Source organism: Symphalangus syndactylus, chromosome 18 (genome assembly GCF_028878055.3).
Source record: "Symphalangus syndactylus isolate Jambi chromosome 18, NHGRI_mSymSyn1-v2.1_pri, whole genome shotgun sequence".
In the NCBI taxonomy this organism is placed as follows: Eukaryota; Metazoa; Chordata; class Mammalia; order Primates; family Hylobatidae; genus Symphalangus; species Symphalangus syndactylus.
In genome coordinates, this window is record NC_072440.2 from 44880024 (window position 1) to 44893009 (window position 12986).

At 41.1% G+C, this 12986-nt stretch overlaps 1 protein-coding gene and 1 pseudogene across 1 annotated transcript; one reads left to right on the top strand and one right to left on the bottom strand.

The window, feature by feature from the left end:
* The first annotated feature begins 3046 nt into the window (after positions 1 to 3046).
* LOC134733421 (chondroitin sulfate proteoglycan 4-like) lies at positions 3047 to 6944 on the top strand. The gene is made up of 2 exons (XM_063622350.1): positions 3047 to 3559; positions 6783 to 6944. Exons 1-2 carry the CDS (start codon positions 3233 to 3235, stop codon positions 6942 to 6944), a joined length of 489 nt encoding a protein of 162 aa, XP_063478420.1. The 5' UTR covers positions 3047 to 3232.
* A 3121-nt stretch (positions 6945 to 10065) lies between these two features.
* LOC129467250 (zinc finger protein 561-like) lies at positions 10066 to 11833 on the bottom strand (annotated as a pseudogene).
* Positions 11834 to 12986: the final 1153 nt, after the last annotated feature.

Genomic DNA, 12986 nt, shown 5'->3' on the forward strand with positions numbered 1-12986 from the left:
TGGCCAGATTCAGCGGTGAGGGTCAAGTTGGAAATGGAAACAAGTTAGTACCTTTTCTCAGTGTTCTGTTGATTGGAGTCGGGTCCAGTACTGTAGTACATTGAAAGAATTGCAGCTAGAAAATGTTACAGATCATTTTAAATTTAAAGTTAACATAGAATGAAAAGTCAGTGAAGAGCTGATATTTCCAGTTACAAAACAATGGCTGAAGTTTATCCTTCTGAAAAATGTTCCTCTAGAGATCAGTCAACTAAACAAGAACATATTGAATTCTGATCATTTGCAGGCTGCAACAGAGGGTGTGGAAGTAGCTGAGAGGGAACTACATTTTAGGTTATTGATCCCATCTAAGAAAGGAAGATTGGTACTTGGCAATAAAGTTCTAAAAACAAAGTCAATCTTCAGCCAAAAAAATATTACAGACTCTAAGAGAAGTTATAAACCTCAGGAGAGGCCAAGGGAAGACTCACAGGATACTTTTAGGTTTTTGGTTGTTGCAAAATACATAGACTCAAAAGATTATACTTTCAGAGTCAACTTTAAAGCAGATAAGACATACATTATTTTAACTAACGGAGGATTATTTGTAAAAGAAGGAGAAGGAAAATTAATTACAAAATCAGAACTATTTGTTCAAATTTTGGACAATCAGATCTTCCAATATAAAATCTCCACGGGCCCTCAACATGGGAAGCTGAAACTGCTTAGCTTGTCTGATTCTCTGGAAAGTAATGACAATATCACTATGTTCACAAATCAAGGGAAAGTGAGTGAACAGGTGATCTATGTTCATGATGACTCTGAGACTGAGTAGATGAGTTCTTTATTGTGGCCTTCACCAAAGGACCGGGGGGGAACAGTCAGGGATCTTGACTCAGAGCATTCATCTATGGAAATAAAAGTCACCCTTTCCGTTGGGTTAAATAATGATGAGAAACAAGTATGCATGATAGATAAGGTCTTTCATGTTGTGTGGAATGGCCAGCGCTTATTGACCCTGGCAGATCTCTGTTACCATGGCCCTGACTTAGATTTTGATAATGGGCAGTTGCTGTACACCTGGTGGGGCATCCCAAATGGGGATTTGGTGTGAGCCAGCGACCCCACTCAGAAACTCTACCAGTTCAGGCAAGAGGACCTGCGGGAAGGGCACGTGCTTTTCAGGCATCAGGGTGCAGACTCGGACCACTTCGTGCTGTTTGTGACAGATGGTGTCCACTACACATCGTCTCTTCTCGAGGTCAGTGTGTCAGACCCTTATGTCCAGATAGCCAACAACACGGGGCTGCTCATACAGAGAGGAAAGGATGGCAGCCTCACAGTGGCCAACGTAAGTGTCACCACAAACCAAGACGTCAGAACAGACCACAAGATTGAATTCCACATTGTGCAGGCCCCAAAGCATGGCAGGATCCTGGTCAATCATTCTGTTTCCCACTCATTTTCTCAGGATGACTTGATGATGTGTGATTTATAGGCAGGATGGCAGTGACGACTTTGATGTATTCAACCTGAGAGTGAAAGTTAAAGCCACATACTTAGAGGTGGGAGTGGGTGTCTATGTTCAAGTGTGCTTGGAAGGTCACCCACATCACATGCAGGTTCTGCACATCGAGACTCTTGTAGTTGAAGAAAGAAAACCAGTAAAACTGAATACAGGAAGGCCCCAGGTAGGTAATTATCCTATCCATAGCACCAAGAATTCTCATTCTTACAGGGGCTAATAATCTGTTTGCTTCTCAAAGCTATTTTTGTGTTGATTTCTCCCCTGGTATTAGGAGTGAATTTTTAAAAATATAGATGCTCTTGAGAAGAAAACTTGGAAGGTTTCATGATTTTGATGCTACCAATTTTCCTACAGTTGGAAATGGAATGTAAACAATGCTCAGGCTTATTTTAAAGCCGGGATCCCATGTGCATACATGTGCATATATATGTTTAGTACAGTAAAAACTTGGACTAAGGGAGAGAGGTATATATTATGGTAAATTAAGAGATCTTTTATTCATTATCCATAGCAACACTGCCAATATTTCATTTGATCTGAGTTATATTTATGATGTGCTGAAGCACAGTATAAAAGCTTGGAGTAATTTAGCAAATGTAAGAAACATTCCTAAGATACCAGCAAATACTATATGATATAGTTTCTTTAGTTCTGAATGTGGCCTTGTTTAGTATCCTGAAAGTGATGGTTAAAATTGGCCTAGACCAGTGGAATGTCAGAGGTGAGACCAAAAATCACCTGGTTTTCCGGGCCTCCTACTGGAAACTTCCAGCAGGCACAGCCATGCTGATCAGAGTTAGGAAGGGGTGTTCTTTTTTAGGGTAATGCTGTGTAGGGTGTGGGATGTGTAAGCTGTGATTTATAACAACTGGCCACAAATGCAGGCTATTCTGAATCTACCCTCAGGACTGAAAACAAGTTTACTTTTTTGCTAGATGCAGCCAATAAAATTAAGTAAAAATGAATTCAAATCAGAATGGGTTAAATAGTTTTGAATAAGAGTTTGAATAGTGAGTTTGGAATAAGAACCAGCTTTTTTGTTCTTTTTCAAGAGCTTATACTTAAGTTTCACCACAAGGGGGCATATGCAGCCCAATGACGATACATCAGTTACAATCAGATTTGAGATGGAGTTTGCGGAATAAAAAAAATATGTATTGAAAATGCTGAGCGAGTTAAAATGGGGGATGAAAACTTTCCTCTCAAGGTCTTACAAGTTTACTGACCCAACTGCTGCTTCTTCTACCATCTTGTATTCCTTCTCCTTACACTACCATTTTATTTCTTTCACCTCAACCTTGGAGTCCTGGGTTTTTTGGCTGCTGTGAATGACACTTGGTTAATATATTAGTAGCTACTCAGGTGTTGCTGACCATTACTTTTTTTTGTGACCAGGACCGATATTAAAAATATTGGCATGGGCACCAAAACAGACTCAGGCTTAAACTGTGCGTCAACCCTAAGTACAACTTAAGCCAATTGTGGATGTTAATATAAGACAATGTGGTTTTCAACAGTCTTCACTTCTACATTTATTAATGTTTTTCTTTTTGTGTCTATATATTGTGTGTGTGAACTCAAGGCTGGGCATGAAGATAATATTCCTTCAGAGGCAGGGTTCATAGTCGGAACTCCACCAATGCATGGATACCTCCAAAAATTTATACCAGAAGAAGGCAGCTTGGGTGCAGATGAAAAGTCCCTTTGACTTTTACACAACCGGATATGGAGGATGGCAATATCCTTTATGTGCAGACAGCCCCCAACCAAGAACAGGACTGTTTTTCCCTGGATGTGATGAATGGTTTCCAAGTTGTGAGCAGAGTCGAAATCTTGGTGGACATCGTGCCTAAGTGGATTTATCTGCAGGTACAGAATTTCACAGTTCAAGAAGGTGTCTCCAGAGCACTTCTAGAAGACTACCTCAAAATTCCAAGCAAATATTTTGAGGGATTTGACTGTGAATTTGTTCTACTTGAACCACCAAAACACAGTTATGTCAAAAGTTCTAATTTTCCAAGAGGAAAGCTAATGAAATTTATCGGGAAACAGGTAATAACTCTCAGTTTATGTAATTGGGAATGTTGGGTAGGAGAAAAAAATGGCTATTTATTATTTAGATTTATGGGAATGGTGAGACCTTGGAGGGTGTCTAGTTGACCTCCCAACAGATGCTAGAAGCCCTTCCACAGTATCCCTATAGAAAGGTCATCTGGCCAGTGCTTAAACATCTTCAGTGATGGGGAACATACTACTTGCTGAGATGAGCCCTTCCAATGTAAATACGCTCCAATTTTTAGATAGTTATTTAGGCTGAGCTGAAATCTGCCATTTAAAAACTTTTTCTTCTAGGTCCTGACTCTAGCACCCCAGATTTATTCTGTACCAGAGGTAGCTCTGGTACAGAATAAAACATATGCCTCCTAGATTCATTCATAGTATGATTCTCCTAGAATCATACTATTCTGGTACAGAATAAATCATACACATCCTTTCATGGAAGCTTTTTAAGTATTTGAAAGAAAAGATGATCAGATTTCCTTGAATTTTATCTTTCTTAGGTTAAACACCCCTAGCTTTCCAGCTTTTGCTTCTATGCCATGGGTTTCCTTCACCATCCTGGTTGCCCAGTTCTAGATGAGTGCCACATTGTCACTGTCCCTCTCAGCAATATCGGGATAATGCCCAGGTGTTTAACACAAGTATGCTTTAATCATTGGTGGATTTTTTTATTCATTCATTTTCTCATTCAACCAACAGATGCTTACATGGTACATTTTCTATATCACACCCTATGATGAACATAAGCTCTCGAAAGTTAAAATGGTCCAGTCCCTGCAATCAGGGAGCTGGGTACAATTGCCAATTTGGCATCCAATCAGCATAAAGTAACCAAGGACAACTCCGGGCTGCTGTCATGTTTCTTTACTTTGGGTTAGAATGGTCTTATTGTTAGACTTTGCTTTCTTATCGTGAATAAAAGAATGATTTCCATTACTTTCTTTTTAAATGTTGAAAAGTAACTTGCGGGTCCCCATCATTTCCTTTATAAGACCCTAGGAACATACACTCTCTAGGTTGGAAACCATTAACAACCACCTACCATTTTAGAGTGTCTTTGTCTAGTCAGCTAGGAACACATGTTTGTTGCTTCATTTTGCTTCTAAGAATTTCAACTCATCCATTGATTTGAATCAATTTACTAAACATCCTGTTCGAGTTACTGTGTGCGGTTACCATGGTCAGTAAAACATATTTCTCACCCTCAAGAAATACTGCTGAGCAATCAGAGGCACCAGGTTTAATATAAGGTGCACTCTTCTTGCCTCTCATGTTGCATTTTCACAGTGGTATGGTGGGAATAAAGATTCTAACTGAAGAGCATGGGGAAACCTTCACAGAGGAAATAATGTTTCAGCTAGACTTTGAGGAGAGAATGAAAGAGCAGGGAGAGAACAGAAGAGGAAACAGAGAAAAGCAGGGCAAGCAAAGGGAACAGCATGGCCAAGGGCATTCTAGGGGGACCGGGAGTTGTCTAGGAGGTGGAGGAGTGGCAGAGTGTACTTGGAGCTAGTCTGTGGAGGAGTCTTCCCTTTTGACCACAGGAGATGTAACCTGAATTACACGTCAAGCGGGCAAGACTTAACCAGGGGACTTGGGGAGCCCTGGGGAGAAGCAGAGAATGCTGAGGGCTGGAAAAGACCTTAGACATCAGTGCTTCTCAGTGGGGGTCCCAGGGAAGGTGATGCTTTAGTGACCGCGTGCAGGTGGGGTCCTAGGGAAGGTGATGCTTTAGTGACCTCGTGCAGGTGTCTTTCAGTCATGGCTTCTCCCTCAAAGCCTGGACAAACCATCTAAGACCATTTCAAACCTGCTCCGCTGTGAGCTGAATTGAATACTTCTCTAAAAGTAGTTTGTAAATTGTAGTTCTATCTTCTGAGCACTAAATTTGGTCTGATACTAGTCAATTCAATGATTAATTGTGCCTCGTAAGAGGTGTGTATTTAAGAATGACTGGTTGAAACGTATGTGTCGAGATGCAGGTGTTCCCTGTGCATCTGCTGTGACAACATGCTGTTTATGTTATCATGTAGCCTTATTCACAGAGAAGAGTCAAAGTCATGGGTCCCTGCTTTCAAGGTGACCCCTTCACATTGTCTCTCCCTAGATGACTCCTGGGGTCACTAAGTTTTGAGACATGGTCATTTTCACTTACAGTGACTCTAACCTCTAAAAACTAGTGGCTGCAGTCTTTAGTGACTTGGAGAGGGAGATTCCCTGGCCATTTTTGCCCTTCATTCATTCAGCAAATAGTTTTTGAATATCTGTTTTGTGTCAGGGATGTCAGTTCTAGGTACTGGGGATAAATCTGTGAACTAACCAGGTGATAATCCCAGCCCATAGGGAGCATTTTTCCTGATGAGGGAAAGAGAGAGGCAGGAAGAAACAATAAATAAAATAAATACATGAAATAAATGGCATGTTGAATGATTTGTGCTATGGAGAAAAATAAAGCAGGAAAGGGAGCTAGGAAGTGCTGGGACCTTTAATGGAGTGTGTGTGTGTGTGTGTGTGTGTGTGTGTGTGTATTGACCTTCAATTTCTAACAGAGTGGTGAAGGAAGTCACCGTTGAGAAAGCAGCATTTGAGCAGACCCCAGAGGAGATGATGGATAGGTGAGCTAGGTGTATATTGGAAAAACATTCAGGCAGAAGGAAGAGCAAGAGCAACAGCTTTGTGTGGGGAGCATGCCTGGTGTGTCCGAGGAGCAGCAAGTCATCCAGCGTGGCTGGCGCTGCAGGCATGGTGGGGAGCACAGCAGATGAGCCAGCAGATCAGGTGTGGGAGGGCCTGAAGCTTCACCTTTGACCTGGAGTGAGGAGTGAGAGGGGAGCACTGGGGGATGAGAAAGTGTGAGCAGAGGAGCGCCAAATATGTCCCTCAATGGAGTTGGTGACAGGGGACCAAATACTTTTGAATCTGTCAAGATTTTCCATTAGTTTGTTGTATCCTTTAATTTCAGGCCAGCAGATATTGTTCTGGTTTTAGAAGCCTAGGGATAGACAAATCCCCAACATACCCTCTCTTTGCCTTCAGATTAATATTATTAAATGGCATGTCATTTTGGGAAGTGCCACTCCATTAAGGAAATGATGTATTTTTCCAGGAGAAATACTCTGAACATGACTGGTATTTAAAGGTTACATTCCTAAAGTGCATTAAAACTTCTCCCACATTCTGCTTACAGCCATCTTCCATGTTTGTTTTCAAATAGCTTAAGACAGCATGTTCCAGGAGCACATGCACAGGCCATGATCTGGAATTCTGCTGCCCGCAGAACTCCAAAGAAATTGTCATAGCACCTGTGTATGAGTGGACACAACTTTCTCTTGAGACTCTTCATGAACTTTTCAACTCTTGTCAGAAATACCTCTGAAAAATCAAAAGACTTTGCTCAGAGGAAGTACACCACAGGAATGGGCAAACTTGAACTGTTAAAAATTTTGGCTGTATTTTATGAAAATAAACACAATCCCAGATACTTTTTCAGAAGTTCAGCTACTCTTTTTGGGGTTTGGGAGTGCTCTGCTGTATGTTTGGGTCACAGACTCACTGCAGCTAAGTTCCCTTTTAGTTTTATAATCCTCTCGGTCTCTGATTTTGATTCTGTGCTCTTCAATATTTCCATCAGAGTTTTAAAGACATGAAAGGCATTTTGATCAAAGTTGTGGTTATGACAAATCCAAGAGGAATAACTAATTCTCTGGAGGATGATTTCAGAGCAAACATTAAAAGGATGAAATCTGACCAGGCTGGGCAACATGGTGAAACCTCCTCTCTACCAAAAATACAAAAAAATTCCCTGGGCATGGTGGTGGGTGCCTGTCTTCCCAACTACTTGGGAGGCTGAGGTGGGAGGACCGCTTGAGCCCGGGAGGTGAAGGTTGCAGTGAGCTGAGATCATGCCACTGCACTCCAGCCTGGGTGACAGAGTAAGACCCCATCTCAAAAAAAAAAAAAAAAAGGATAAAATGTGACAGAAGTAAAAGTAAATGTTTGCATTTGGAGTATTATAGAGAGGGAGATCTGTGTTGTTAGAGTAATTTGATTTCAGAGTAATTCATGACAGTCTGTCCACAGAGGATGTATGTTAGCTAGTTATGAGTAGAATCCTTTATTAGTTGCACAAAAACCTATTGTATTCTGAAGGAGAAGGAGCAGGATTATAGAAGTATAACCTCAGTAGGAAGTATAACCTCACATACAAAGAACAGTTAAAGGACCAACGCATACTTAGTTTAGAAAAGAGAAATTTGCACAAACTTAATAGTTGCTCTGGTCCATATGTCTCTAAAGGAGAAATTCAAGCAATGGATGAATAGAAGTTTCAGAGCTGAAATCTAACAGTTTGAATTGTCAAACAAAGCAATTAGCAACCTCAAAAGTTAGTCACTCACAACACACTTTCATGTTAGAAGTAGCACTTTTACCTCAGATCTTCTGATGATCAGTCCAGCATTCTCTCTGCTACACCACATTGCTCAATCGCTTTGTTCCTCCTTAATCTTTTTTTTTTTTTTTTTGAGGATGCACAGGAAGCATTTAATAAATTCAAGAGGAATTCAGCCTCACAAATTATGAAATATTGGGAAATCATTCATCATGTAAAAACTGGATATAAAAAGAAACCTTTCATTTAGGAGATAGCCTCTTCAAAAAATAAAAAAAAATAAAAACCTATAGCCAAGCCAATAAAATGGAGCACATATCTCAGCGGAACTGCAGACAATTATGCTGTTATTACTACTTTTAGTTGGTGTTGTGCTGGACGTTGAAATCAGTTCAGTAAAGCAAGAAAAAGTATATATAGAGAGATTTAACCTAATGACTGAAATGGAAAAATAAGACTCATTATTTACAGATTATGTGATTGCCTATGTGGAAAGGGAAAAGAATCATATTAAGTGCTTTGAACTGAAGGATAACCCCCAAAATTCATATGTTGAAGCTCCAAATCCCAGTGTGACTGTATGTGAAAATAGGATCTTTAGGAAGTATCATGAAATTATGTTGAGAGATGGCAGGGGAGAGAGAAGAGAAGAGGGAGAGACAGAGAGAGAAACAGACTGACCGACCTATTTGTTGGTCTCCATCATGTGAAGACATGAGGAAGTGGGCATTTACATACCAGGAAGAGAGCTCTCACCAGAAGCTGACCATGCTGGCACTCTGATCTCAGACTTCCAGCCTCCAGAAATGTGAGAATATAAATTTCTGTTTTTAACTTCATTTATTTAAAATTAAATGAATTTGTAAGCCATTTGGTCTGTGGTATTTTGTTATGGTGGCCTGAGCTCATTAAGGCAGATTTTGGTACTGAGAAGTGAGGTATTGCAATTAAAAACAAACAAACAAAAAATCTAAAAATGTGAAGCAGCTTTGAAACTGACAAATGAGTAGAGGCTGGAAAAATCCTGATGTGCAAGCTGGAAATAAGGTTGGTAAGGGTGATTCTGGTGAGGTGCCACTGGGGAATGAGGAACATCCTATTGGGAAATGAAGAAAAGACAACTCTTGATATGAAGTGGTGAAGAACCTGGCTGAACTGTATTCTAGCATTTTGTGGAAGGTAGAACTTGAGAGAGATAAAATTGGGTATGTATCACTAAGATCTGTAATTAAAGTGTTAAAGGACACAGGAAACTTCATTCTTCCTGACTGCTTACAGGAAAATGCAAAAGAGGAGACTTGAATTGCCAAAGAAATTATTAAGGGAAAAGGAACCAGAGCTTGGAGATCTGGAAAATCCTCAGCCTATCCGTACTGCAAAAATTAGAAAACTTGTGCTGAAGAGAATCCTGAAAGTGTGGCTGAACAATCATCTGATAAAGAGATCATGAATGAGATTCATGGATTATATCAGCCATCTTAACAGAAATGAGGAGAACAACTGTATTATACTAGAAGAGACACTGCCACTTAGATTGTGCTACCTAAAATAGACATACAAGGCAGGACAGGCAAGGCTGTCACACTTCTTAGATTTTACAAGAAGGGGACACAGAAATAATTAGCTGTGGAAGTGCAGTGGCAGTTATGGATGGTTTAATTCCTGCCATGCTCTGCAGGATCCGTGGGAATAGAAGAGACCTCTGGAGGAGCATCTTTTAACAATCCACCTCTTGGGCCTACATCATCTTGGCTTCTGGTAAATTTTGACATGAATGTGCCACACTGGCAGCCACTAACCAACAGAGGCTGGGACCAGTCTGCATGATTTATCTCATACAGAACTTGTTAATACTATGATCTTAGGAATCTAATCACCAAGGTAAGGCAGCCTGCAGTACTGACCTCACCATCCATGACCTTTCTTCACAGATGCTCAGACTCAGGCAACCATGAAGAAGTTGTATTCAGAACCTGTAGGTTTAATTTTAGACCCTCAGGATGGCATCTAAGGCCAATCCATGACCATTAAACCTCCTCAAGGCATTTAGGACAAATCTGATAATCTTTGGTGTCATTGCCAATAATTAAAGAGGGCAACCGATGGGCTAAATGGTAACACTCATACCCTTACATTCATAGGGTTTCTGCCCAGTGTGAATTCTTTCATGTCTACTTAGGCATGAGGAAACAGCAAATGCTTTCCCGCATTCTTTACATACGAAAGGTTTCCCTCTGGTATGAGCTTGCAGATGAACATTAAGGCATGAGGAATACAGAAATGCTTTCCCACATATCTTGCATGCAAATGTCTTTTCTCCATTATGGGTTTTCAAATATTTACTATGACGGGAAGAAGTAATGAAGGTCTTCCCACATTCAACACATTCATAAGGCTTCTCTCTTGTGTGAATTCTTGTATGTTGAATAAGGCTTGTGGACGTAGTGAAGGCTTTCACACATTCCTTACACTGATAGGGTTTCTTTTCACTGTGACTTCATATGTGTATAGAAGGGCCCGAGTACTGAGTGAAGGCTTGGCCACATTCCTTACATTCACAGGGTTTTATTCCAGTGTGAGTTCTTACATGTTTAGTAAGTTGAGTTGATCTAGTGAAGGCTTTCCCACAGTAGGTACACTTGTGTGGTTTTATTCCAGTGTGAATTTGAATGTGATCATTAAGGCATGAGGAATTTCTTTTTTTTTTTTTTGAGACGGAGTCTCGCTCTGTCGCCCAGGCTGGAGTGCAGTGGCACGATCTCGGCTCACTGCAAGCTCAGCCTCCTGGGTTCATGCCATTCTCCTGCCTCAGCCTCTCTGAGTAGCTGGGACTACAGGCGCCTGCTACCACGCCCGGCTAATATTTTTTTGTATTTTTAGTAGAGACGGGGTTTCACCATGGTCGCGATCTCCTGACCTCGTGATCCGCCCGCCTCGGCCTCCCAAAGTGCTGGGATTACAAGCGTGAGCCACCACGCCCGGCCAAGGCATGAGGAATTTCTAAAGGACCTTCCACATTCTTTACATTCAAAGGACTTCTCTCCTTTATGAATTTTCACATGTATAAAGTTGAGAAAAATTAGTGAAGGATTGCCCACATTTCTTAGTCTTTTTAGATTTCTTTCCTGTATGAATTGTTACACACTGCTTTAGATGTGTGGAAGCTGTGATGGCTCTCTCACATTCCTGAAATTCAGAGTTTCTCACTAGTGTGGATTCCCATGTGATTATCAAGGCTCACAAAATACTTAAAGCCTTTTCCACATTCCTTACATTTGTAGGGTTGTCTTGCATTGAGAATTTCAAGATGCACAGCAAAGCCTAGAGTTAGAGTGAAGAATTTTCCACATGGGTTAAGTTTGGAAAGTTCCTGTCCAATAGAATCTTCCTTGTGCACACTGAGGAAGTCTTTTCCATAACAATTACCCTTAGAAGTGTTCCCTCCATTCTGAGCTCTCATGTGTGTCTTAAGGCAAAACTGTTCACTGAAGACCTCTCCACAATTCACAGTCACAGAGTTTCCATCCACTGTAGCCTCTTGTCATTTGTATCCTATTGAATATTTGATTCTTCAAAAAACCCTGCTGAAGTGATGACCATTTGGTTCTAGGTTGTATTTCCCATCCTGATAACCATTTGCCAGGTAGTCCACCACCATCCTTTCTACCTTCGTCTTTTCTTCAAAAGAGCAGATTGGTTCCCCGGAAAAAATCCAATGGGACAAATCAATGGCTGCCATCCTCTGAAGCTGATGGTGCGATGTGCCTCAATGCTCCCTTCCTTGATGCCAAGATCGCCTCTGGGCAGCTTATGAATCTAGGTGGATACAGGCAATCTCCATTCCTCTTTGTACAGGGTTATTTGCGGTCCACAGCTGGGATGGACTCCACCACCATAAAGGCGAAACTGCACTGACCAAGTGGAGCCAGCACTGGAAAAGCTGTTCCTCCTTAATCTTATTTCTAGGATGCAGTATCATTTCAGAAAAACTATGCCATCCATCACTGCTTGCACTCTGATTGTCAGACTGAAACTTCACAGGATGAGGACGTGCTTTTGTGTTTTAGATAGACTTTAAAAATTGGGATTTCTTTGATTGCCATTTGTTCATATTTTTAAGTCACACTTCAGCAAACTGGTGACTTTGTGGTTTGTTATAGGTGGAAAATGAATTAACTTACTGTGCTCATGATGACAGCGAGAAGCTTCATGACAATTTCACCATCTTTGCAAATAGCTCAGAGCTTGGAAAACAGAGTCTGCCCCAAACTCTTTTTGTGACTGTTGAATCTGTAAATGATGAAGCTCCATTGGTAACAGCCAATAACATCCTTCAGGTAAAGGCTACTGCTTTTGACTTATCATAAGAGCCTGCGGGCTACCAATTTGATTTTCATTTATATTATTTCTAATGATAAATAGTAAGACCTATGACTGTATATATAGTTGACAAATTCCCACTGGTTTTAAGTAAATATTACTTATTACTTGGGTGTTCTACTGTTGGGAGATGAGAAGGAATCACAATGAGTCACCTTCACATTGTGTTTCATAAGTGGCACCACCATGAGGCATGGCTGTTTCAAGGCAGGTGAGGGAGGTGCATGCACGTGGGCAGCTCCTGCTAGGCTGGCAGCGTCGTGGTTAAGAGAACGGCTCTATAGTGAATAGGTAGATCTGGGGATGAGTCCTGGCTCCCCCGTATTAGCTACATGACCTTGGGCAAGTTACTTAGCCTGCTAATTTTCTCTCATATGAGTGGGGGGAAGTGGAGGCAGAGCTGTGAGGATTAAATGATAAAATGATGTAAAGCTCTCATGCAGTGCTTGACGCATGGTTAAGGCTAAATGATAGCTCTTATTACTAACAAAAAAAATACTCCAAGGCCATATCAGTTTTTGGGTAAAATAAGGCCACTACTGAGTCGTGGGACAGTATATCTCTGGTTCTGGGAGCCTCAGTCTCCCTTTGCCCTCAGAGGATCCCCCAGGGCTAGTTCCCAAGTGCTCACAATAAGTACCTCTTGGT